At 35.5% G+C, this 22,334-nt stretch overlaps 1 protein-coding gene across 4 annotated transcripts in view; it reads right to left on the minus strand.

Annotated features, from left to right (window-relative positions):
• Positions 1 to 22,334, minus strand: part of NPNT (nephronectin) — a 73,693-nt gene that overhangs the window by 33,471 nt on the left and 17,888 nt on the right. For 2 of the 4 annotated variants that reach the window (XM_021676398.2, XM_021676397.2), the window contains 2 exons: positions 8,915 to 9,007; positions 4,207 to 4,296 (listed from right to left, as the gene is read on the minus strand). In XM_021676398.2, coding sequence (XP_021532073.2) covers positions 4,207 to 4,296; positions 8,915 to 9,007 — 183 coding nt within the window. The remainder of the gene's footprint in view (positions 1 to 4,206; positions 4,297 to 8,914; positions 9,008 to 22,334) is intronic. The other 2 variants (XM_021676400.2, XM_021676399.2) reach the window with 1 other exon arrangement.

Here is a 22,334-nt window from a genome sequence, read left to right on the forward strand (position 1 = left end):
TACATAAGAGATAGAGCCTCTTCATGCAATATTAATTTGAAGGTTGGTTACACTAGGGGCAACCAGGAGTTGCCATGACCTTTATGGATCTCTGTTCATAAAGGTCAGTTAGGAAAATTCTCAACAACAGATGCCTACCTTATCATCCCTAGAAACAGCAGCATACTAACCTCCTCACGGGCAGGGGTGCACTATCATCTAACATCTGACTGCCAATTTTCTCAAAATATCTGGGTTCTATTGCTAGATTCAATCTTGACAATGTAACCCTATTCATTCAATGTCTTCCTTTCTCTGTTTAAAGAAGATATCACATGAGAATATTTTACTTTACAGAAAGTACACGATTTTAAAACATTTGACCTCTTTAACCTTCCCAAAGGAAGGCTATATTTTCAGATGATAAGAATGAAATAAATTAATAGTGATCAATATTGTAGATTTCTTGTTCAATCTTGTAGATTTTATATGATTTCAGATTAAAGAAGGAACTTCAGTTTCCTACTTTAGTAATGCATTCAAGTCACAAAATGAACTTTTAAAAAATCACCAACATACTTTCATTTATCCTGCAGTTAAGAAAGGCATATAGAAATACTAATGGACAAAACATAATAGACTATCATGTATTTTAGGTTTATTGGTTTAAATATCAATATAAAATAAATTAATAAATTTCACATTATGAAAATGTTTTAACCCAAATTAAACACTGCCTCAAGTGAGCATAAAACTCATAATGACAAACATTGAAATAGTAATGTCCAAAATATATGCTTCATTAAAAAGAAATGTGACCACATGTTTATTTTGTCTGGAACCACCAACATAAGTACCCAATTAGCATAATTTAATTATCTATTAATCCATGTCACTGAATAAGAAATATAGATAATATGTCTAGTTATAAAATTGTTTCCAAATCTAATCTATTTTAATCTGATCTGCTCATTTATTAGAAATCTGCATATTTTACTTAACTAAATCACGAAGTTCTATTATGTTTTAAAATCACCAAATAATTACTACATCTAAAAAAATTTTCATATCTTACTGATTTTCCAAGTAGGTCATTTTTCTGCTCTTAATGCAACTGTAAGTAGACCCCCAGCTGGGCAAATCTGAGAAAGGTTAAATAAAGAAACCAAATAATTTTGGCATCTCCTGTGCTTTCTTCAATTTTCTACTTTATTGTCCCTTGCCTAGTTAAGGGTTTTTAAAACAAAATCACATTTTAAAATATTTCAAAAAAAAATTTCCTCAAAGAAGGTGCCATGCAGACTACAGTAGCAAAAATGTTTTCTCCCTCTGTTAATTGAAGCAAACATCAAGGAAGAATGACTGAGAAAGAAATGTTCTACCCTTCCCATATTCTTCTATCGTGTATTTCAGTATTTACTAAAAATGAGAGGGGATCTTTTCTTAACTTCTAAGAGGAGTTAATGACTATTCCTGATATGGTCCTGCAGAGTCATACCTGTCTTTGATAAATCTCTTTAATATCATAGGAAATAGTATTTAAAACCAAATACGGTGTTAGAGGAAGGCTTTGTGTTTTAAATATTTTTTGCACTAAAAAAAGTAGAACAAAACCACAAAATAACAGAGTAAAATCAAAATTTATCTCTCAAGAAAAGGATATTGATAAATTTTTCTTTACGTGTCAGTTAAGAATCCCTAGGTTTATTTTCAAAGCATTAACAGAAACTTTTGTGAGTTCCTGATGGGAACGGGTGAGGTGTTTACAGTTCCAGGCAGCTCATAAACAAGGAGTATTTATGCTGATGGAAGTTTCTTCAGACACTATGTCCATGAACTAAAGCTGAAGCCCAGTTGGGGCAGCTCATCTATAATCTGGCTTCACTCTGGGCCAATAAAGGGCCCCTTAGTATTGCTATGGTAGTATTCATAATCCAGACTGGAGCTGCTGGTGGTTTCAAAGAATGGCTTCAACCCAAATTTATCCTTTGGTTCCCATGGCAAAAGCTCTTTGGGGTTAAGAATCATGAAACTGAAAGGAAAGAAAAGCCAATATGTTGTCATAAGTCCAAAAAAATCTGGACTGTATGAAGTAATATGGGAAAAGAAGAAAACATGCAACATTTAATGGGTAAATGTGGACATATAGTGGCTATTTTACCTGTTACTGATGGGCATATAAGCATACATATCCATGGAAAGCAATTGAGAAAGCTGTACTCTACCAGCTGTTGATGGTCTGGATGACGTTCCCTGACAGCTGACTGGTGTTAGTATCTCAGTGACTGCCATCATTGCCCCATCTGCCACAGGCAGGTGTCTCCTAAAAACTTCACAATGACCCTTATGAAAACCACTTCAGATATTATAAAATAAGATTCCATAGTCATTCATGTTTATCAAAATTTGTCAAATATCAGACTTTTCCTAAAGTACACAGTTTCAAAAGATTAAATGCATCTGGTGTCCTGGTGAGAAGCCTTTTTGTCCTCAGTTCTCTTAAGAGTTTATTGACTTCATTTATGTTACCTTCTTTTCTCATTGACCTAGTGCCATATGAAGAGAGCTAATATGTGCTGCTTCCAGTAACTGCTGTATTCATTATCACAATCTATTGGATATTATTCAATTAAGCCAGAAATTCGAAAATGAACTACTTCCAAATTATAGTAAATACTCCTACAATAATAAGCAGAACAAAACGAAGTCCTTGATCATATTACCTCGGGTAAATCTTAAAAGTTCATAAGAGAACCTGGTAAATAAAAAATTTGGTATTTTTATTTTAAATTTACTTATCTTCCTTTTTCTCTGGAGGTTTATAATATATATAAGGAAAATCTATAGAATAGGAAAACAAATGTAAGGAATTCTTTCATGTGCCTATGTTATCATACTAAAGGATAGAACTTTACAATAAATCACTTATATTCAAATGCTTCAATTATTATGTATACAAGTCTTAAAGAACATCTACTATTGTCAGGAGTACATTTCAGTAGGTTGGCGGATTCAGGAGCCTGAATGGGAGAAGGAGAGGGAGAAGGGAACAGGCCCAGAACAGAAACGCAAGCTGCATAGCATTATTATTAACTTCAGGAAAAAATCAGAAATTTTATTAGCGTGCAGACATTGAAAAGCAGCTTGAAAAATCTAAAAGAGATCATTGTGTAAGATAACTAATTCAATGAATTTTTAAAAAATAAACTTTCATTCATTGTAACACATTTGGACTTTCTCCTCCTTTTGGTGCTTAAATCAGGCAATGTTTTAGAAATCTTAAGCTTTTACATTTTTTTCTGACAAAAGTACAGGTCATAAGCAAACAGATGTCAATATGTCAACTACCATAACTTTATTTTTAAAATTATTGACTGAAATTAATTCCTTTGCATTAATTCCTTGTGCAGAAAATATACAAATGCATCAAGTTTCCTCTCAGCAGAGATAACAATTTAAGTTATTTTAATTCAGTTATTCTAAGTTCTTAAACCTATGAATGGATGAGGGATAAAATATCCTAGAAGAGGAACTATAAAATTATGCCACCACATTATTTTCCTACACAGCTTTCCAGCATGATGAAGACATTAATATTTCTGGAGTTTCTATTCTTACAGCTACCCCACAGGAAAATAGGGCAGGAATTACTGTCTCCCTGTTACTGACTGGGAGCTAAAACCCAGATACATTAATGACTTGTTTATAATCAAATAGCAACTAAGTGACATCTTGGATCCAGAACTTAGGCTATCTGATGTTACACAACGTATACCCAAAGAAAGTTGCTAATGTATGGTTTGATTTTCAGGTAACCTAAAACTCTATACCTCAAATAGATGATGGTAGGGAAAAGGAGTTGATCATTTCTAAAATCTACTTGGCAAAAGGCATCAAACCCCCAATTTCAGTTGCTTTGGAACTCCTGAGTTTGCCTATATATGAAAAAAGTTGTTTTGCTATCTGATTTTTAGAAAATATTTCAAAATTCAGAAAGGAAAAAGAAAAGCAATGATACTTGTTGTGTTAAAAGGACAGTAGAGCTCCATGCTTTTCAGAGCACAGAGAATCAGTACCAGGTGGCAATTCCTGCTGCTTGCTATACATGCTCAGGGCTGAAGGCTGGGCACTCCTGGGCTAGTCTTCAGAACATTTGCAAGAAGTGACATAACTGCAGGAAGCCATGCAGGTGGGAAGAGTAGACCACCTGAGACAAGGCACGCTCACCCCTTGAAGGCAAACTTGTGGCTTGGTGATCCAGGGGTTGGAAAAGAGGCTGTTCACTGCTTTGGTCAAGAGGAGTTGGGATGTGCTCATCTTCACACCAGGAAAAAGGTAGTAAGAGTCAACTTTGAACTGATGTCAATTTTAGCCCTAAAAATCTTTACAAGTATATATTAAACAATTACATACAGTTGGTAGAGTTTAAAAAGAATGCATTAGATACTTTATAAACAATAGTTTCTAGTTCTTCTAGTTTCTCTTTTTCTTTAATTTTTATTTTCTTAAAAATGTATCACTGTCATCTTGTTTCCCAAGGACAATACACACATTATAAATAAACAATTCATCATTGTCATAAATTTTTTTTAACTCAAAATAACAGATGATCATTTTAAAAAGTATTAGTCATCAACAGAGGGAAGAAAACAAAAAACAAATTTGTTTATAATCCACCTGCTCTATTTAAGGACAATGAAGTCTTAAACGACCAACTTAAATTTTTTTCCCTTACATTATCATATTGTACAATAGTAGTTTAAAATACTCCAAAATTATGCACAAATGTATGATTTGCATAAAGATTTTATTTAAATAACATCATGATAGATCATCAATATTTTCATTTAAATGTAAGAACTTACACTTCTAGAACATACATAAGAAGCTTTATGGAAAAAAAATGTTAACTGTTACCATTATTAGCTTACCAAAATATAAGATGGGTGAGACTCAAAGTAGAGAATTAAGAAAAACTATCACGTTCTGTTTCAATACCATTATGCTATTAATAGCCAGTTAAACATCCAAATCAAATGAACACTGGTTTTGGGAGCTGAAACCATACATCTTTCAAAGACTAAGGCTGTCGGTAACCACCTTAATATTAGGGTTAAAGTCCTTAGATTGTTGTGCTTAGCAAAGCAGTCAACTTTCAGATGTAACTAGTCCACCAAAATTAGCATCTGGTTCTGACCTACAAGATTCCAATTCTTCCCTTACAATAAAGAATCCAACATACGAAACATAAACCATGCCAAATCATTAGGAATTTACATTTATAAACATTTTCTTCTGAAATTATTACAAAGTACACTGTAAATTCCTAAGAATGTCTTCCATTTCTGAAAATATGCAATGATAAATTTACATATTAAAAATCATTCCCCAATGGAAAAGTTATAAAAAGATTCTTATCTATAATAATTTTTTTTTCTGGCTGGGGGAAAAAAGAGGTTTGTATTGGTACAGAAACTCAAGAAGGAGGGAAATATGCATGAATAAAATTAAGAGTAGAGGAAGCAAATGATCAAAGAGAATCTTGCCAGAATTCAGGTTAGAATTTCATCTGCTTTGAAAGGTAACATGTTCCTTATAGAATATGTTCATTATCAGTCCAAGCCTGTAATTTCATAACAGTTGTAGGTGTAACAAATCCAGAAAATGACTTGGAAGAGCAAGCCACCAAAAGTAGATCACACCAAGCCTGTGGCAAGGCTGCTAAATTAAGCTGGTTCCAAAGTGCAGCTTGCCCTGGTATTCTGGCTGTTCTTCAGGCAGCTCTAAAGGCACTGGTTAAGCACTAGTCATTTATTCAAGCTGTTTACACCATGATGTAAGTTTCCAGGGGGTTATTTCTTAAAGTACATAACTTGCTACAAAATTCTCAGTGAATACTTGTCATACACCCAAACCTACTTTTAATCAAAAGCTAATTTCCAGTTCTGTAAAGTTATTTCAAATTTACTTCTTTCTGACATTTATCTCCTTGAGAAAAAAGGGGCCTATTTGATTTCCCTTATCTCTGAAGCATATTTTCTACTTTATTAAAATGTGTGAGCCTGAATGAAAACAATTTAACTTAATCTGCTATGTAAGCACTATGAACAATTTTCTCTAACAACTTTTATGGGAGTCTCTAGGCAGCTCTCACACTCAACCAGGACACACATGGCAGCCTCCCTCATCCTGACAGGGCTCTCGGTCTATGGATGCAGAGACTTTCTAAGATGCTGTACCAAGAACCAGTGGAACTAAAGTTTCCACGACATTCAGGACCAAGAACCATTAGATGAAACCATCATTCATTTAACATATTTAGTGTGCACTTACCATGTGCAAGACACTTTAATAATAGTTTTCAGGAACCCAGAAATCAGAGAGAGAAGAAAAAGGGTTTCTGCTTTTTTATTACATTATATTTTCAGTGTCAGATATATATGTATTTATAAAATTATATATATATATAATTACATTTTCAGCGTCAGATATATTTTATAATATAATATATATAATATATAATTATATATTATATATAATATATAATATATTTAAAATATATAATTATATTTTATATATAATTATATATAATATAATTATAACATGTTCCTTATAGAATATGTTATAAGGAACATGTTATAGAAGTTATAATTATATATAATAATCAAATCCTCTTCTCTTTAAGAAATATGGTTTTGGGAGGCAAGATTTTAACTTGACATATTCAATTTTTTCTTTAGAGAAATAGGTATGTGTTACAGAAAAAAATGTACATGTTAAATGGGTTTTCTGAAAATAAGAGCTATCCAGTGATGGACCCTTATTTCAATAATAGTTTTAGCATGTCTTTGAAGCATGTTAAAGTTGATGAACCTCCTGCAAAGAAATTTAAATGAATTTCTCTGCAATCTCAAAAGTGACTTCTTTTAATTGTCTTCTTTATACTTTATATCCTCACATTTGAACAACAATGTTTTATAGTGCTGACATATTAATGAAACCTCTGAGAGCTTATGTTCACCACTTAAAAAAAAAGTATACTGAGATTCTAAGACAAACACTAGCATTCAATAACCAGAACCTAACACGCTGCTACCTGTCAGCTTACACTGTGGAAGAAAAGTCAAGTGGATTTTTTTAAAGAGCAAACTGAGATAATAAGAGCACCACTTATTTAAAGAGATTATGCAGGTATGTTTGGTAAATTTCAAGTTAAAAAGAGTATTATAAGCGAGTAAACAGCAATGGAAAAATAAGTTCTAAATCAAATAGCAGATAATTCAAGAACACACTTTAGAATAGCAGCTTCTACCACTGGGACATGTCATTTTTGCAAGTGTGGATTTCATCTGATGGTTCATGAATAATTTCATCTGATGGTTCATGAAAGACCATTTTGAATATGCTTTCAAAAATCAGTGTTCTGGATGATTATAAAAACTGTGTCTTTACATAGGAACAGAAAACCAAACACCACGTTTTCACTCATAAGTGCGTAAGTGGGAGCTGAACAATGAGAACACATGAACACGGGGTGAGGGGAACTTCACACACCAGGGGTTGGCGGCAGGGGAAGGGAGAGCATTAGGAGTAATACCTAATGCATGGAGGGCTTAAAACCTAGATGATGGGTTGACAGGTGCAGCAAACCACCATGGCACATGTATACCTTTGTAACAAATCTGAATGTCCTGCAGATGTATACCAGAACTTAAAGCAAGATTTTAAAAAAATAGTGAAAAAAAAACCTGTCTATAAATCATTAGTTTACACGACATACCTCAAGGAATATCTTGGAACAAGTATCAGACACTGAAGAACAGTAGTATTTCAGCAATATCATTTCTGTATCAGATGAGGTCAAGTAAGTATGTAAGGGACAGGTAGACACCATATCATTATTTCACCTGACATTTAAGATGATAGGGAGTATAATTAAAGAAATAAGTAAAAATCGACTCTTAAAAATTTTTGACTCTTACCTGTTTAGCGAAATCTAACTCTAATCTTTATTTCTAGTTTAATTCCTAATAATGGAAATTTTTAACTGAATTTAATTAACAAGACAAGCCTTGTCTGACTTGTTAGCATGAGTTAGAGGATCACATTTCCCAATATATTTTCTTCATCCAGTACTAATAAAGTAGAAAAAATATGGATTATATAGGCCATAGCTCTAAATTGACATGCTAGCTCTTTTAGTAAACCTGTGAACCTGAGCAAGACACTTAATATTCCTGTGCCTCAGTCTCTCCAAATAAAAAACGTATTAATAAATAGATTATTTATACCTAATTATAATAAATAATGCTCCACTTCCCAATGTTGTTGTAAAGTTGAAAATGGATAATATATATAAAATACCTGGGTCACTGTGAGTGTTTAATAAATATTTGCTTTTATAAACAACTGATGCTGATTTTTTAAAAAAGTGCTTGCTAGATTAATCATTTTTATTTATCACAGAAACATTCCGAACGGGTCCGTAGTTGAAGGGAGATTTAATCACAGAATCCAAGGGCTAAGAATTAGAAGGAACCTCCAAATTTGAAGTCGAACCTCATACCTGACTTTGGCATCAAAGGGAAGCAGTACCTGCAGTCTGAGGTGGTTAATTATTTGGCCAAGGATTTCCAACTAGTTAGTGGAAGAACAAGGAGTACCAGAAGGCTTCTAAATTACTGACGCAATGACTCTTTTCTTCAAAACACACTTCAATTAGTATCAGATAACAAGGGGAGACAATTTGTTTAATTGTCCTTTGATAAAAGAAATTTTACATTTATCATTAATATAACTTATTTATCAGCAAAATGGCAGCTCACATATTTGGGGAAAAATAGCTATGGAAAACAGTTTGAGATAAGAATATTTTTAATTTGGGCGTAATAGAGTTGGCTTATGATTGTGTGTTTATGTCAGACTGTTTTCCTACCTTGATTGCAGGTTTTTCCAGCATATCCAGGATGACACTTGCACTTGTTTGGCCCGATACATTCACCATGTTTGCATCGTGGTTGGCACACAGCTGTGAAAAGAAGATGTCATGCATTGTTTCTAGGTCAACGAAACACCAATCATACAGCACTGATGTCATGTACTAGTTTAATAATAAAAGAAAAAAACTAGAACTTACAACAAAGTAGCCAAAATATACAAAATCAGTTTCCTAAAAACACTGTGCACACTACACGCACACGTTATGTATGTATATGTGTATGTGTGTGTATCAGTTGGGGCTGAAAAGATTTTTAAATTCAAATACAATACTCAACTAGTCAAATAAAAGAAAAACTGGGTAAAACTATACAAAAGCATAACTGATATTTGTTCATAGTTATAACCTTACAATGACGTGCACCCACAATTTCAGACTCATTCTCTCAAATATACTTCAAATAGCAGTTTTTAGTCCAAAGATAGTATGAAATACAGATAAATTTGTAATTAATAATACAATATTTATTTTACAAGAAATGGTATTCCTAAGTATGAATGATTCAAAATGAAACAAAAACTAAAACAATGTTGTTTTGGAACTTCAATTCAATATTTCTGTATCTTCATCTTTCTTAACCCTGAGATTAATTACAATTGCTTTTCAATGTATAATGGCCTGTCTATGCCCTATCATAGCAAATAGGACATTCTCAGTTTGACATTTACTCTTTTCCATCAACTGAGTTCCACTTTCTCAAGACTTCAAAATGCTGTAAATAATTACTCAAATATTTTCACGGTTTAATTGGAATTTATTCTGTTTATTCTCTATCAATGGTTCTCCACTGGGTCCTTTTACCTCTTGGGGACATTTGGAAATGTCTGGAGACATTTTTGGTTGTCACACTAGGGAGAGGATACTACTGGCATCTGGTTGGATAGGCACCAAGGATGCCATTAAACATCCTAAAATATTCAGACAACCCACCACACAAAAAAATTATCCAGCCCAAAATGTCATGGTGCCAGACTCAGAAACCTTGCTCTGTACCAAATATGTGCATGTCTCTAAGCCAGACACTGTAAGAGATGAAAAATAATTGTATAGCATGGTTACTGGTCTCAAGGAGTCTACAATCTAGATAAAAAGACAAAACAACCACATTTCTTATTCAAAACGGTATTTATTTATGAGCAATATGGAGAGATTATAACACAAGCAAATCCACATAAATTTATGCAGAAAGCTTCATAGAGGAGGCTTATGTTAAATCTTAAAGCATGAATAGACAGAGAAGGGAGCAGACTACCCAAGGAGAGTATTTCACAGCAAAGTAAGCTGCTGTTTAGTCAGGAGACACATAGGAGGCTCATTAAGCCAAAGAGTTGGGTAAATGGTGGAGGAGGAGTGAGAAACAATCAGGTGAGTGATATCAGATGATTATGTTTCCCACATTTCAGAATGAGAAATATGCACTTCATCTCTAGGAAATGGGAAGTTTCCATACATTTATCATCATCAGAACTGCCTGATAAAAATCAAAGCTCTGGGAATCTTATTGAAGTTCTGGTGATGATATGTAGGAGGGACTGGAGAGAGTTTACAGGCAGAGAGAGCAGTTGCAAGACCAGTGAAATAGTTTAGGTCTGACGTGAAGAAGGTATGATTTGTGTTGGTGACAGGAAGAAATGAGCTTCAATAATCATTGCGTGAAGAGCAGATAGTCCTTGAAAACTCTCTAAGGGGAATGGACTCAACAGTGACCCCGAATTTTGAAGCCCCTGACACCTGTTCCTACCCATTTTAACCCATGCTGTTCTCCATTCTGGGACATGCTCCCAATTTCCTCTCTGATAATTATCAAACACTGTTTCCTTTAAGACTCTAATACTCCTGCAAAACTGATGTGCATGTTATTTTCATTTTCTCCCTTTACTCGCCCAACTCTCACGAACCCTTCCCTCACCTTCCATTGCACAGGGCTTCTTTGCTAATTTTACTTTCAGGCCTTGCTTGCCTGTTTATTTGTCATCCCTACTGGACCCTGTACCACCACAAATCCTTAGACAGTGGTGTGTAGGAGGTATTTAATGTAAAATACTGCAGAAAGAAAAGACTAGCAGAGTGTAAATGACAGGAAAATGCCCTTGGAAAATTCTTAAAACCTAACTTTAAACGTGGCATTAAATTCAAAGGAAAACAATTGTGTTCACATCTGTGAAATGGAATAAACTATCCAGGAGGGCCTTCTAATACTACCCTTTAGCCAACTGTACACTTGGCAGATGGTTTATATGCAGTTTAAAATAAGTCCCAGAAGTAAGCCACTCTATGTAATTTCCAGGCCCTATCACCAAGAAATACCAGCTTAAAAAAAATTTTAATCTAAAAAAAGATTTTCCATAAATCTTAACATTTATATATGAATACAACCTGAATAACCACGTATCACCGAGGCACACAGAATGCCATATTGAAAAAAGTAAATGTCTCAAAATCATTAAATGAAAATCCAGGAAATAACCCCTTAAAATAATTGGAATTTAGAAAACTCTCCCAAAACATGATTAAGTAGTTTTTAAAATACCACTTAAAAACATGAAAAATTTTATTTAGGACACTTTAGAAAACAAACTTGAGGCCCCCAGGCTGTAAGGTCTTTTGACCCCGACCAGCTTGATAACCATCCATTTATGGTACTTTCAGGTGCTTTATAGAAACAAAGTTTTTATTGTCTCATCTCCCTTTTTGTTGTTTGTTCTGAGCACAGTGCCCTAATCTTGAGCACATCAAATGCACACATTCCAACAGGCCAAGACTGTTAATGTTTCTTCCATGTTTAGGGAGTCCTATTTCAAAACAAACTGTTGTTTGCACTTCCATCTGACAGGCTATTCAGTGAAGAAACCAACAACCCTTAGATTAGCCAATAGCTATTAAATGCGTAGGATACTCATAAAGTTGATATAATCAATGTCTTTCTTCTTCGAAAAATAAAATCCTTTAGAAACTGTTGCACAAAAGGATTTTCTCCTTTATAGCACAAAGTTATCTTCCTGGCATTAGGTCTGGAATGGAATTCAATGAACATGTATCAAATATTTGTTGTATATAATGTATTATACTAGGGAAGTGAGGGGGGATGACAGAGTCACAGATGGTATGAAAAATTAGCTGTGGAACTATAATATATTGGCTAAGTCACAATAAGGATTATGATAGAGAGGTGAAAGAACCAAGGAGGGTGTGTAATAACTACAACTGCAGGTCCTGGAAAGGCAGTGTGTTAGAGGTAAGAGCAGCTGGAATAGGAGACAAAAGATTATCAGAATATAAGCAAAGTGGTGGGGGCAGTAAAGGGGATTGCTTCTCAATGAGTGCAAAGTGTTCTCGTGGGGCTACAGCATAAAGTGCTTAAAACAGCAGATGAGATCAAAAGAAAGGCTGAGATCATAAAAGGCCAGCTGGATTCTTACCAATATCTCCCTTTCCCTTCTGCTTTAATATAAGAATAGCTTTCTAAATTTTTATTTTTTGAGTGGAAGATGAGTTAGTAATGGAAAACTAAGTTCCCTATTCTCCTTGGCAGATATGGGCAGCCAAGTGACTAAATTCTGGCTAAATGGGATGAAAGCAGAATTGATGGGGCAGGGCTTTTGGAATGCTGTGTAAAAAGCAAGCTGAAGAGCATGGCTTGCTCTGCGTTCTTGCCTAGAATGTAGATGTCATGACTGAAACACAGTGGCCTCTTTATGACCATGAGGCGATCTTGAGAATGAAAAGCGGGTGGAGCAAGAAGTCATAACATTAACCCTAACTCACCATCCTAGCAATTTAGGGCACTGTTCTTCGTGTCACGTTACTTGTAGCTAAATATAATTCCTGACTTTCCCTGATCACTAGGCTGTGGAATCTGGTCTTAGTCTGTGTTTATCACCAAGCCAGCAAAGATTTCCTTTTGATACAAATTTAGAATAGAAGTGTTATGAGTAGATCCCAGTACAGAAATAAAACTTGTCAAATTCATTTGATATCTACAATACCATATACCCAGAGGAGTGTTAAAAAAAATCTTTATTTTTACATCTAAGTAACTAGATTAGGAAGTGCCTACCCATTTCAAAACTAGAGAAAAATAATTCCCAACCTCTGTGTAAACTGGCCCATCTTCTAATAACACACTCCATTGTAATGTGAGCTCCCTCCCGTGGGTCAGCAAAAACCAACCTTTTCAGCAAACTGCATTACTCTGTGAATAGCAGGTCATCCCCTCTCTCTCAAAAAATAAACGAAAAAGGGTAAATAATCCATTTTCAGTGGTCCATTTTATAGTGGTCTTCAAAAACATTAAAAGTAGAGTGTATACTTGTTTGGAATAAAAAAAGGGCCTGCTGGTGGTACTGGCTATCAAAAAAGGCAGGATTGCTTCTCTGACCTTTGGGTGGATCAGGAATAAGAAGTTTGGGCTGTATTTGATGGTCTACTATCCCTAGCATCCAAATATGGTTTAGCAACTTAGTAAAGCTTAAATTAAGTCCAGGTAAATTACAGATAATTAATGAATGATAGATATTTTCCCCCAAAATCAGATGCCAGAATTAAGTCCAAATGGGCAATCACACTCCAAATTTGCTCTCTAACATTCCTGAAGCATAATCTCCAAAGTGCCCTCAAAACAACCTCTAAGTCATTGTTTTAACTAGAAAAAGAAACAAGTTTCAACTGGCAAAGCAAACAGCTCTTTAGTGTCACATGTCCAAGCCTCTTCTGTTTGATTGCAATCTAAAATTTTACTCTTAAAAATCCTTCCTAGGAGTTCGTGAGCAGCCTGGCCAATATGGCGAAACCCTGTCTCTACTAAAAATACAAAAAAAATTAGCCAGGCATGGTGGTGGGCACCTGTAATCCCTGCTACTCAGAAGGCTGAGGCAGAATAATCACTTGAACCTGGGAGGTGGAGGTTACAGTGAGCCAAGATCGCACCACTGCATTTCAGCCTGGGCGACAGAGTGAGACTCGGTCTCAAAAAAAAAAAAAAAAAAATCTATCCTAACTGATGTAACTGGTTGTCTGAGAGTTGGACAGTAGTTTCTAACTCTACCATAGGAGTGAATTATCAAATAAGTTATGGAAAAATTAAATTCCCACATCAGTCCTATAATGTTTCTTATGTAAGGTAATCGTGCTAGGAATAAAGTGCCAACATTTGAAAACTAAGGAAATGTTGAGATTCCAAAGCAGATGGAGGCTCTGAAAACTAACAAAGGAAAAGTCAATTCAATCTCAGTGGTAGTAATTTGAGAAGGATTTTCTCGATAGAAATAAGATTATCTTTACAACTCCATGTATCATTTGTAATTTTTGCAATCTACATTATGTCATTATTCAGACATGGCAGCACTAAAAGTAGAACAAAAAACCATCCTCCAGGTTATGTTCACAGAAACAAAGGGGATAGAGAAACATACAAGAGTAGGGCAGAAGAATAAATAGATATGAAACTGGAAGACTTCAGGGAGCTGTTATTACACCCAGCAACCTTCACAGAACTCAGATATGGGCAAACTCATTTGAGGAGAACAAGAAAATATGACAAGGTATAACTTTTTCAAATGGTAACTGGCCTTGGAAGAGGGAAAGTTACTGAAAGTAATATGAAACAACTCACTGCTATATTAATAGGACATGGGTGGATTGAAGGGAATTTGTACAATGGACCACTGAAAAGTGCCCTAATTCATCCCATATCATGGGCAGAACAAAACCCAGATGAAAGAATCCTACTGTCCAAGATCCACAGGGGAAAACATCTTTCCAGCTTTTCTAATACCCTGTGTCAATTATCTGATGGTCAAATCTAAATTCCTGCTGCAGTAAAAACTGAATAGTGCATCTGATTGTTATCACTATAAGACACATTAAATGCCCTCATGAATACAGAACTCAAAACCATTTTATATGACTGACTGAATTTATTCTCATGATATCCATATGAGGAAGGAGAGAGGCAGACACTATCTTCATTTTACCAGTAAACAAGTAAAAATGTAAAAGATTAAGTCACTTGACCAATTTCAGGAAAAATGTCTTATCTCAGTTCCATGCTCAATCCACTACATCCAGCATTTTGAGTGCATACATCCAGCATTTTGAGTGCATTTGGAAGGGAGGAAAGTGAGATTATAATAAAACACTAAGCAGAAAAGGATGAGAGGAATACAGAATGTTAATAATGATTTAAAACATAAAATTATTTAAGTAACATTTAAATAAATGTTTCTTAAAAGGAGGGAAAAATTACTGTTAAGACTGCAATCTATAACTTCAGAAAACTAAAGTAACTCTGCCAGATTATTTGAAAAGAAAATAATCATCTCATAACGCTGTTGCTTGTTTTATGTAGATGCTGGATTCTGAACCATTGATGCAGCATATTACTGTTATCTCTGTTGAAGTATTGCTACACCTAATTTTTGTTGTTTGCTTTGGGCTTCACATTTTATTTAATATTATTGCAATTAAGAACTTAATTAACAACAAACCATAGTAAAATACCAATGTCAATTACTCAATGGTAATAGAGAACATAAAGTTAAGATAAATAAAGTGTCCAGTCTTTATAATGTTGTCTACCAAGAGTTGTCAATAACTCATTTTATTTTTGTGTCTGGGAACATCCAATTCAGACACATTTATCAAGTATCTATTTGATAAATGCTATTTAACTTTTAATTCCTGAAGTGTCCCCCCAAATACGTGGCTGCATCTACATATTTGCATTTCAAGCTAATTTCCATTTATCATTATTAAGCACTATCCCTTTTCACTTAAAAAAAAATTTCTCTGAGCACTATTGTTGTTTTCAGTTTACTGAAACTTTCTCTTTCTGTTTTCATTGTGCTAGAGTGGAATTTAGATTAATGCCAAATAAGACTTTAAGAACACATAAGAAAGTGTTATTATTTATTTGGAAATGTGAGTAAGGTTTTTTGTTTTTGTTTTTTTAAGTAGAGTAACAGTAGCAATGCCCACACCTAGCACCTGGATCTTTGTTTCTAAATATTTCATTCCCCAGTAATAGGAATGAGGGCTAGGGCAGGGAGGCTAGAATGTTTTCTGTTGCAAAAAGCAATTAAGTACTCAAAGAGTGGTGGAGACATGTGAAGAGAATAGAAGCTGGCCTGGAGGAGTTCCACTGACTAGATTTGTGATTGTTTGAGCATCAAGAATAATAATGGAAGTTATTGATAACAATTGAATAAAAAAAGAAACTATGGGTCTGAAGTGATTCTAAAAAGGAAGAAGACTGAGCTTCTCTTTAAAGAAGAATGCCTAAGAACATGTAGAAGGAATGATGAAATTTGAAAAACAGAACTTTACAATCACCATTGAAATAATCAATTTGAGGACAGATTATTCACAGATGTTAAAATTTTCACCAGATGAAAGTTTGTTGGGGAACAGGATAACAAAACAGTGTGAATGTATTACCCCGCAGATTACTTACTAAATACAAAGAAAAAAAGGTGCCTTTCAGTAGGAAATCTGGTGGACACAACTTCATCAAGTGATCAAACTTAATATCACCAATAACAAGACAAACCGACATATGTAGAAAAGGAATACCATAACATATGATCATCTATATAACATTCTTACAAATAAATTTAGTTTGAATCTAAAGATGCAGAAACAATAGACAAATTTAGATTGTGGTGCATGCTACCACATAAGCCTCTGTGCATACTTCTATCATAAATTATATGTATATACAGGTTTACATTTAAATATACATATCTCATACGATATTTTCCTAGTTGTTTTTCTTATCTAGCTCCCTGACTAGACTTTGAGCTCTTTAAACACAAAGTACATGCTCTGAAGTAGTTAGTGTACAGTCTCCTGACAAAGACAGACATTACAGGTGTACAACGTGTTAAAAGAATACAGAAGAAGGAATTTCCATTTCTTCAGGGAGGCAGGAGTGGGAAAGATACCAGGAAAAACTTTTAAGAAGAAATGTGAGCTGAATTTTAAAGGATAAGTAGAAATTCACCATGGGAATGGGTGAAGGGCCTTTCACTCAGACTGAGCAGCGTAAGAAAAGCCAACAGGCATAAAGCAGCAGAGGTCTGGAAATTCACAGACAGTTCACTGCAACTGGGCCCACAGCAAGAAACAGTCCTTCACAGATAAGGCACATGTCAGCCTGAAAATCCTTGTACTCAAACAAACAAGAGTCCATCCGTAACTATGAACAGGTAATGGATTGTAAGCAGAAGATGACGCAATCAGATTACATTTATGTGTTTTCAAGCATATAAACTGATTTCTTTTTAGAATCTTAAAGAGTTAAGATCTATAATATGTAATAAGGTCATAAGACAGTCAGACAAATATATTCATTTTCCCAGTAAACTGTTTCCTGAAAACCACAATATGTTTATTAAGATTACATCTTGTCCATCTTTTTTCTTAAATCCCTTTTATTATTAAGTAGAAATGACTAGCTCTTACACCTTCAAGAGTGTACTGAACTGAACTGGATGAGGCACTGGAGAAGCTGTTACACTGGTGTAAAGATGTACAAGACACAGTCCCCACCTTCATGAAACCAACAGTCGAGCAGAACAAATAATATAGATCCATAAATAACCACAATATAGGGCAATGTGAGATAGGCTTCATGCCAGTATTGCCTTCCTCTGTGGGCTTTCAATACTGATAGTGAGTGACATGAATACCTAGAGCTTCATTTTACTGGGATGATATCTGCTATAGTTGGCCTAGGATCACGCAGGTAATAGCTTCCCCCCTCTCTCTCTCTCTCTCTCTCTCTCTCCCTCCCTCCCTCATTTCTCTGTGTGTGTGTGTGTGTGTGTGTGTGTGAGAGAGAGAGAGAGAGAGAGAGAGAGAGAGAGAGAGAGACAGAGAGAGAGTATATTTCTACTGAAACTAAAAAAATTAGCCAGGCATGGTGGCAGGCGCCTATAATCCCAGCTGAGGCAGGAGAATCGATTGAACCTGAAAGGCGGAGTTTGCAGTGAGCTGAGATCACCCAGCACTCCAGCTTGGACAACAGAGTGAGACTCTGTTTTATATATATATATATATACACACACACATACATACACACACATAAATACATACACACACACACACACATATACAGTGTTACATGTAGCGGTTATATAAGTGTTATACGTAGAGGAGGTAGAGATTCCCTGCTGTGAAAATCAGGAAAGCAGACTGGAGAAAGTGGCATTTAGGCAGGGCTCATTTTTAATACATATTAGGACAGAATACAAACTTAAAAGCTAAATATGCTTGGCTGGGTACAGTGGCCCACACATGTAATCTCAGTACTGTGGAAGGCCAAGACTGAGACTGGTGGATTGCTTGAGCTCAGGAGTTCAAGACCAGCCTGGGAAAAATGGCTAAACCCCATCTTTACTGAAAAAAGAAAAATTAGATGGGCATGGTGGTGCATGCCTATAATCCCAGCCACTTGGATGGCTGAGGCAGAAGAATTGATTGAACCTGGCAGGCAGAGGCTGCAGTGAGCTGAGATCGCACCATTGTACTCCAGCCTAGGTGACAGAGTAAGACTCTCTCTCTCAAAAAAAAAAAAGGTCCTCATTCACTACTAACAATGATTCACTTTTAGTCAAATATTTTCTTAGAATTAGGAGTGGTGATGTAAAACAAAAAAAGGCAACCAAAAGGGGGGAAAAAGATAATATGTTTGTGGAGGATGACTTTTTCAGCCCTTGATATAAACAAATGTTGAAATATTAGTTGCTTACAACTGTAGGCCAAAATGGTAAACTGGAAAGATTTTTTTTCAAGAACTTAAAACTATTAGATAACATTTCAGCAGGGGTGGACCATAGGTTTTTACCTATCCCACATTCTTCTTCTACTGTTTAAAGTTGTTCCTCCGTGGAGACAGTTGTGGCAATGATTAATGTTGATTGAAGTTGACGAAGAAAAAGGAAGAGGTTCGAGTAGGAGAATAGTGGAAAGAAATAAAACCACAGCCTGGGTTCTGTTCAGATCTCACCCTGCAATCCAAACACATATCAAGTCTCTCCTCTTCAAAGTCTCACAGGAACTTTAAACTGCACACACCCAAATTTGAAATCATCATCTGCACCTTCTCCTGTGTTCTCTAGCTCACCAAATGATGTCCTAGAGACTTGAGAGTCATCTTGATTACATCTTCTTTACCTTTCACAACCAGCATCACAGATACTGCAGCCACCATGTTACTGAATGAATGTGAATGTGAATATAAGCCAGTTACTGAGTCAAATGCTTTGGATTCCTTCATTTGATCCTCATAAAAAATCCTGAGATAAGACTCTGATCTACATTTTCTCAAAAAAGAAGCTGTGACTCAGTTTAGTTAAGTTTCTCAAAAACACGATTTGTAGTGACAGCAAGTCTGTCTGCCAAACCCATGTGCCCACCACTGCCCTAACACTGTGTGCCTCTCCATCCTTTCTTTTTAGTATCTTTCAATCCCTCGCCTTCTCTTTGTTCCCACTACCACTACTTAAAATGAAGCCTAATTTCTCACCAGATTGGCTTCCTACAGGTCCAAGGCATTTTCACTAAAGGAAGGAAGCCCCACAAGGAAATGAGGCACATGCTTTTCCAAATGGGCCAGCTACTGAAGAGGCCCCAGTTGATAGATTCCTCGCAGCAATGCAGACCTACTGACTTTTCAACCAACCCTTATATCCACGTCTCCTGTGAAACTTACTGACAACTACATGAATTTCAAACAATGTTAAAACACTCCAAGCAAAACTAGATTCACCTGAGTGCTAGATCTGATCCATTAGCACCAGCTATCCTCTGAAATACTATGTAATTTCTCTCCTTAAAATCTTTACAATGTTCCTCTACAACTTTGCAATGAAGGCTAATCTATTTAACATGGTATCAAACCCTTCCAGGAGTCAGCCCTTTCCTACTTCTTCCACTGCATCCTTCATCAGATGCCCTTCAAACATATACCCTACATGTGCTGGGTTGAGATTCTTACATTTCTCAAAATGTGCTCCTCTCTCTGGCTCCTGAGCTTCAAATGCATTTTTCTGTGTGCCCCAGATAGTTTTCATTTGAGTGATTATCCCTCAGGATTCAGCTGGGCCATCACCACTCCATCACTCCCGGTCTGAGATACTGCCCAAGAGATGCTTTCACAGAATCCTATACCAAAGCATGCCTCTTATCCAGTATTGCCTTCCTCTTTGGGCTTTCAATACTGATAGTGAGTGACTAGAGCTTCATGAATGCCTAGAGCTTCATTTTACTTGGATGATATCTGCTGTAGTTGACCCAGGATCATGCAGGTAATAGCTTGCTCTCTCTCTCTCTCATTTGTGTGTGTGTGTGTGTGTGTGTGTGTGTAAATTTTTCTCTACTAAAACTAAAAAAATTAGCCAGGCATGGTGACAGGCACCTGTAATCCCAGCTGTGTTATATAACAGTCTTACTCTGTCGCCCAAGCTGTGATACTGTTGAATGAATGTATTAACTGAATACCACGGAGCCCATGAAGTCTTCCTCGATCCTCCTCAGCAGGAAATGATTCTTTCCCTGAACTCCCTCAAATCTTTATCCCTACCTTTTTCTATTTAAGAATCATAGAAGGAATAAGAGCCAATGAGCTTACTAAATTGGCTGCTTGAAAGTAAGGGTCCCTGTTTTATTCACCTTTGTATCTGCCCAGCACCTAACTTAGCTCCTTACCTCTAGTAAGCTTTCAAATAATTATCAGATAAATCACAGTAACCTTAAATGCTAACATTCCATAATTCAGTTCCATCTCCCTTCAGTTCATTTTCCAAGTGCAAACACTGTTAGATAACCAAAACTGTTCCACTCGGAGGTTTATGGGTGGATATTATTAGAGAAATGGGAAAAAACTGGTTCAGAAGCACAGACAGCTATCCCATGAAAGATTTTTTATAAATGAATAACTGCAGAAATGTTCTACTTCCAATTGATTATTTCCAAAAGATGATTATGGTAAAGAAAATGCATTTGAAAACATGCTATACCATCTATTCTATGATGGATCCTAGTAAAACTCATCTCAGAGTTTTCCATTTGTTTTCTATATATTGAGCACACACTAATAATAGCAAACATCCATCAAGAACTGTAGAAGGCATCCTACTTATAGCCAGTAAGAATTTTGCAAAGTTAGATTTAAAGATTACAATATTGCTGCTCAGAAAAGTTAAAATGTCTAGTTTCTCAGCGGTGGTTAAGTCATAGGAACAGTTCCTGAACCCAGATGTCGGTGACTAAGTGCATATTCTACTCTTTCCTTGGGATTCCCTCCCTAATGTAAGCCATAGCTCTACTAGTCAACCCTATACTGCTAGTAACTATAAAATACATACGCTTTAAGTCTCCCTGAATGAAGAAATTCCTCAACTTTTATTTCTAGTACTATCAATTTTGTTCCCAAATATTTTTTATTAAAATTCTACCTTAAAAACAATTTTCATGAAATGTGATAGTTTCTTCAATCAGTTTAAAGAACATTGTCAGCCCAGGCATGGTGGCTCATGCCTGTAATCCCAATACTTTGGGAGGCCGAGGCCAGCAGGTCATCCGAGGTCAGGAGTTCAAGACCAGCCTGGCCAACATGGCGAAACCCTGTCTCTACTAAAAATAAAAAGTTAGCCGGGCGTGGTGGCAGGCGCCTGTAATCCCAGATACTCAGGAGCCTGAGGCATGAGAATTGCTTGAACCATCTCAGTCCTATCAGTGAGCTGAGACGGTGCCAGTGCACCCCAGCTTGGGCAGCACAGCAAGACTCTGTCTCAAACAAATAAACAAAAAGAACATTGTCTTCTTAGCACCAATTCCATTAAACATTACAATTCCACATATTGCACCAAAGATTTCCACTAAAGTGTCATAGGGTGATAAGTGACATTATTTACTGCCAAAAATATTTTAAACAAGGAACCCTTTATGTACCTAAAACAAGAGCATAAATACCTATAAGTGCTATAATAACTGCTTATATATTTCATACAATAAAAATATTTCTTACCTGAATTGTTTCATGGAGAATTAATGAATATGAAATATAATTCCCTCAGGTTAATGATAGGCTGGTGTTAGTAATTTCATTTGGTGGACTTTGTTTTTATATTTGCTTCTTTAATTATTAAAAACATAAACTGTCCTTTAGGTTAGAATGGAGGCCAATTTATTAGATTCATAAAACAGAAGAAAGGAATTATCAACTGAAAAGGAAAAGTTTAATGTAATAACCGAATTAAAATTAACTTACTATAATTGTGTATGAAATAAGTACATCTCTAAGAACTATAGTTTTCCTAAAAAGACGAAACTCAAAAACATTACTAATGCTTTGTTT

This window comes from Aotus nancymaae, unplaced genomic scaffold (genome assembly GCF_030222135.1).
Source record: "Aotus nancymaae isolate 86718 unplaced genomic scaffold, 86718_ANA_hifiasm-v0.15.2.pri h1tg000033l, whole genome shotgun sequence".
NCBI classification, from domain to species: Eukaryota; Metazoa; Chordata; class Mammalia; order Primates; family Aotidae; genus Aotus; species Aotus nancymaae.